The sequence below is a fragment of the Melanaphis sacchari genome, unplaced genomic scaffold (genome assembly GCF_002803265.2).
Source record: "Melanaphis sacchari strain LSU unplaced genomic scaffold, SCAv2.0 Contig1189_pilon_pilon, whole genome shotgun sequence".
Taxonomy (NCBI): Eukaryota; Metazoa; Arthropoda; class Insecta; order Hemiptera; family Aphididae; genus Melanaphis; species Melanaphis sacchari.
This window is the reverse complement of record NW_020270461.1, coordinates 1-6,292: the sequence shown is the minus strand read 5'-3', so window position 1 is coordinate 6,292 and position 6,292 is coordinate 1. Positions and strand designations below refer to the sequence as shown.

The 6,292-nt window shown below is 22.3% G+C and overlaps 1 protein-coding gene across 1 annotated transcript; it reads left to right on the top strand.

The window, feature by feature from the left end:
* The first annotated feature begins 3,057 nt into the window (after positions 1-3,057).
* On the top strand, positions 3,058-4,828 carry LOC112604025. The gene is made up of 2 exons (XM_025352881.1): positions 3,058-3,781; positions 4,752-4,828. Exons 1-2 carry the CDS (start codon positions 3,058-3,060, stop codon positions 4,826-4,828), a joined length of 801 nt encoding a protein of 266 aa, XP_025208666.1.
* Positions 4,829-6,292: the final 1,464 nt, after the last annotated feature.

The window sequence follows — 6,292 nt, the reverse complement described above, 5'->3', positions numbered from 1 at the left end:
GCTGTTAGCCGTTCAGTTACGTATTTCTCTATTTTGTTTGTACCTTTTAAGAGCTAGCAGTTGGTTTGGTACATCATTCTAATTTTTAAATTATCTAGAGTACCACGTTTTAAACAGACAAACTCTTCAATTTAAGGCCTTTTACACGTTAAAAGTAAATCTGGAGTTGATACTTGTGGGAAGAAGTCAAACTGGTATTAAATTTCAAATAATCAGAAAAAGTGAAAAATAAAGATTATAAAAATTACTAAAATATTCTTTCTCGGCAAAATTACGTTTTTTTTTGTTATAAATTAAAAATTAATAACTGTAAAGTAATTTAAATATTCACAAAATATCTATTTTTTTAGAATTTTGTAGAAAAGGTATAATTTTTAAAATATTTTATCTCTTTTTGGAGATATTTATAAACTTTTAAACACATTTATTTTTTCAGTCAAATTTAAAAATTTGATACATGATTCTTTAAAAGTTGTTTATAGTAATATTAAAACATGCAAAATATTTAAAGATGTATTTTTTTATAAACAGCAACATTTAAAAAAAAATTATCAGTAATTTTTTTGTAGTTAGTATACATATTATTTTAAATTTTACTACTATTAACTTAAAAAATAACTAAATGGTCACTTTAAATATTTTAAAAGTATAAAAAAGATTTAATTTTATAAAAATTTATAAATCTATAACTTATAAGTTATAACAAATCAGGTAAATCTATTAACATTTTCAAAAAATTTTGTTTAATTTTACTTTAAAGCTTATATTTTATAGTTTTTACCGTATAACTAAATATTGTAAAAGAAATAATTATAATAATCAAAAGACATCAACAGACCATCTTCATTCAGAGTCATATTTTGTATATAATGTTTAATCACTGAGTTCAAAATGTATCACATCCATTGCAATAATCTACAGAATGAAAAAGTATATTTAACTCCTTCTTATCCTAAATATTTTATAATATACTTTAATTTTATTATAAAATTCTTATTATGTTTAAAATATGTCTAAATAGCTAACAATTTTTTGTAGTGAATAATAATATTGCATAATTATAGAAAACCCATTGGTGTATACGTTTATTAAATGATTTCTTGAAAAATCCAAGAAAATTTCAAAAATGTGTGAAAGAAATTTATTGGTAAACGTTATTTACATCCTGCTGAATGTAGTTAAGTATTTTATACAAACCATAAATTATAATTTAATAATTATTATAGGTAGGTGTGCGATAATAAATTTAATGGCTGCGTAGTTGATCCTATGTATGAGTATAGTAAAAATGATTATAATGAAAGACAACTATATGATCACCAACGTAAAGACAGGTTTATTTATATTAATATAATATTAATAGATTTAAATATTGTTAGTAATCATCACATATAAAACAATAAATGACAGTACCCATAAATATATACAGTTAAACATTGGCATGGGAATGGTATATGACTTTATAATTAAAGTAATTCATTATGGGGCTTGAATACCTAAATAAAAAATAATTAATTGACCTTGTAGACATTTAACTTCTAAGTCACAAAAAAAACAATCTTACTAAATTAAATAGAAATGTACACTATTTTTAAACCTGACATTCACCAACTTGTTAAAAGATGATAATTAAATCGTGTATTTATCTATAATAGTAATTTTTTATATTCATAAAATTTTATTAAATATTGCATTCATGGATTAATTCAAGTATCAAAATATCTCTTTTAGTGTATAATTTATTTAATTTAGTTCATGTATGGTGTATGTATGTACATTGATTTATTATATGTTGGATATTGTTGATATATGTACAAGGCAATTATTTTACAATACTTCAGTTCAATTTTTAAATAAATAATAAATTAATTAAAAATGATATAATTTTATTGTGTTTGATTTTTAATTATTTGATAAAAATTGATTTCATAAACATGAGTTAAAATGAATTTTGAATTTAACAAAATTATCAACAATTTAAAAATTTTAAAGCTGTTTCGTTGATATTACATTTATAGTATATAATTATATTCAAATATAATACGAATGTTCTACGTCAAAGTGTCATCTAATATGAAATATAATAAAAACAAACATTTTTTCTGCAGATTACAAAAAAAAAAAATTAAAATCTTAAAACACAATTATTTATTTCAATAAAATATTAATTTTTTAAAGTTTTTAATTTGAAGCAAAAAAAAAAAACATATACTATGTAAGTACTAAGTAATTTTTTTTTTAAATGTATTTATGATTTATATACCTATTATATTATTAATAAATTACCGCTGAAATGAATTGCATAAAAAATAAATATTTTTATGTTTTATTTTTTAAATTGAATAATTCGATGATTATGACTTACTTATATAATCCATCGTTAAAAACTATTCGTACTTGAACTTAAAGAAATGGATAATTTAAGTCAGCCAAACTGATGTTAATCGTCCTTGGACAAATCGATTGTTTAAAGTTTCTCCGTTATGGTCATATGCAAGATAGTGCACCTAACCCATTCTTAAATAACCGATAAAGTATGTTGTCTGTAATTTGATAAAATGGGGTTATAATTAGGGTATAATATTGGGTCAATTAAAATTATAATAAAGTTTATATTTACCTAACATTGCCAGAAATAATTTACACAATATCTACCTTACAATGCAGTACATCTACATCTATTATGTATACTTATATCCAAAGTAAAGACTGTATAAAAAGCAAATTATGAATAATTAGTATCAATGACACGCAAACGAAAAGTGATAGACAGTACTGAAAATTTGTAAGCTTATTAATAAGAGTTTATCATTCGATTGAACAGTGGTCAGTAAGTAAAAATCCATCTACTTGAAACGATAAATTGTTTGTCGAATTTCAGAGAATTGAATTTTGATTCTTTAACGATTAACGCAACGTAAAATCACTAAATTTTATCATAATATATTTATGTAAGTAGAGTCATTATTTAATGTATTACTTAATTATTAAAATAATTATACGAAACGATGAAATTATTTTCAGTTGGATCTATCCATATTAATACCAACTACCAAGATGAGTTCGTTTGAAGTTCTTGACGTGGCTTTCAATATAAAATTATATAAATTGTTACGGTTTTATGATATATTTGATCCAAAAAGTACAAAGATTTTCGGTTATAACTTTTATCGTGTTACTGGAATTATAATTACCGTATTAACCCAATCATACATATTATTTGGACAGACAGGTTTTTTTATGCCGACGGAAGATACAATAAATTACATAGAGAAATCTATGTTAATTTTTGTCAATTCAATGAATTTTCTAGCTGCAATGAAAACATGTGTATTTATATATAAAGCAAATAACATTTGGGATTTATTTGATGTAACCCGCATAAATTTTCTGAAAAGTGAACAATGTTGTAAATACAGATATAAAATACTAGAAAAAGTTCGTAACAAATCGATAAGACTTACAAATTTTATTGTTGTATTTGCAATAATCTCATTGACTATTTGGATAATATATCCACTAGTTATAAATTTCTTTTTGACGACAACTGGTCCAAACAATCATCAGGGCTATCAAAGTATTCTTTATTTGCGGTACCCGGTGACTACAAATACTTACAATCAATATTATTTTGTTTTTTACACAACCGAAGCGATATTGGCATTTGGTATAATATATTATTCGATATTAGTAGATACTGTTTTAGTATCTTTGTGTTGGATTTTCATAGCTCAGTATGAAATACTTTCGGAGGCATTTGGAAACATTAAATACGATGACAGTAAGTTTGTATTTAAACATTTTCTTCCTTTAGTATTTGTCAATTGCAAATTTATATTAATAATAAATATGAATATAACATAAATATTGTTTTAAGTACTAAGTTAAAACGTTATAACTTATAATAAATTAACTAAAAAAATGATGAGTATATTATATTATACTATTTAGCGTTTTATAATAATTTAACGAAAAAAAGACTCACATAAATCGATCTTTTCTAAATTTTTCTATTATTTTTATTATGATTTATAATATCAGTTATAGAATTTATATAGTATTCACAATGCATATAAAGAGGACGGATTTATTTTTATTTTTTTCTAATGGTTTAAGACACTTCTCAATTAATTATAAATATAATTCATTTACGTATAATAAAAATATTTAGATAATTTTATGTTGCCTATTTTTGTTTTTTTGAGCTATTTTAAAGTGTAAAGTTTTATTTGTATTTAATGTATTTTGTACGTTTTACAGTTTTAGAATAAATAACATACTAATAGACAAGGTATAAACGATATAATTAATAGTAAATATATAATCAATGTATTGGAAATGGTAATGATGAATAAAAAAATTAGAAAAGTTGATTTGTTGTGAATTAAATAAATGAAAATCGATGACTTTCTGAGAAAAATGTATTATAATTTTTAAAATAAATGGTTAATTTGTTTCATAATTATAGGGTATAATAAAGTTAATGGTGACATTTACTGTAGTCCTATGTATACACATTATTAAAATATTATAAATATTTTTGGTTAAAAAATATGAAAAAGGCAACTTAAAAAAAATTTATTTTTGGTCACATAATAATTTGTGTTTTAGTGATTCATAAGAATATTTAATATATTGAATTCAATTATATTTTACTTAATGTTTTTTAACTTACAATATGATTTACAAAACTAAAGTGTTCGATGCTCGACAAGACTTTTTAACAGTCCACCTATTTTTTTTTCTTTTAGAAGAAAAAGATGGTTCCATTAAAGCATATAATGATTTTTTGTCAGTATTAAATGATCAAAGAAGACTTAATTCGTAAGTGTGTAAATCTATTTAGTTATTATTTTGATTTAGTTCTTTATAAAATCAAATTGTAATTATGAATAAAGTAGTGGTTCTATACTTTAAACTTAACAATAACAGTGATATTAATTGACATTTTTGATGAAATTAATACTTTAATGTATGACAAGTAAAATTATACGATCTTTATTGCTTTTTATACTTTACTAGCGATATATTTTTCAATAGCCTACTATGCCAAATTATTGTTAAAACGGTTCGTTACATCGATTATCAAGAAAATCAACCAAAACCACCACAGTGGTATCTTGTTTTTATTGTATTTTAAATTTTGTTTTTCTATTTAGTCTGAGTAATTAACACTTTTTGAAATAATTAGTGTTCTGAATACATGTATTGATTTATTTGAATATTATATTATTTATTTTTATATTAAATCATTATAAAATGAAAATAACATTGAATTACTTAATATTTACTGACACGAATACATATTTATGTTATTTTGTTTACAGAAACTAAACTATATTATTCTATAGTATTATAACTTAACATATGTTGTATTTTGTTCATGTTCAATTAGCATTGACCTCCTTTATTATGGTAATTGTTATTATGGTAAGTTTAATTTAGTATTCAAAATAAATATATATTAATAAAATCCTACGTTATAATTGTTCATTTATTATTTTAATACCTGAACAGCCATGTATCTCAACAGTGAATCTTCACCGCTTTCTTAAAATTAAATCATTACACCAATTATTTGCTTCTATTTCAATTGTTTTATATTGCTATTTTTGGATATAAACTTAAGGTAATTTACTAACATCAATAAAATAAAAGTAATATATTACAGCATCTTTTTAAAAATATAGAAAGAATCAGTTATTTATGAATGTTTTCTTGTGATTGGACTTCGATGGATTTAAAATTTAAAAAGTTACTTTATCAGTATATAGGATGAATGATTGTGATAAATTAATAGCCTATAAAGCTAGAATAAACTAAAATTATTAATTTAGAATTTTTGTTGTTAAGGGTGAGTACCAATCGAATATTTTAGAAATTTTACAAATAACTATTGTTAAAAATTTTATTACACAGATTAATGAATAATGAAAAACGCATTTATATAATTTTAGGTGATGATAACCTTCTAACATTGTGTCTGTAATACTGAATTCAATTAAATTCAACGCCAGTTCAATTAATAATAAAAATATAATTTTCAGTCTTTGCTCAGTTAATTTGTAATCATTGCTGAGTTACAATTCGTTATATGTAAGATCAAATATATATACTTATTCCTGATTGGCAATTAGAAATAATATCTATTAGAATTATTTGTAAAATTGTAACATTTGAGCTTTCTTGCTGATCACGCGTTGCTACCTATTGATTCATAAAAATGGCTTTTATGCATGTGCAGAAGCGTCATTTAAGGCGTAGTTTTTGAATTGTATGGAAGCCAGGGATA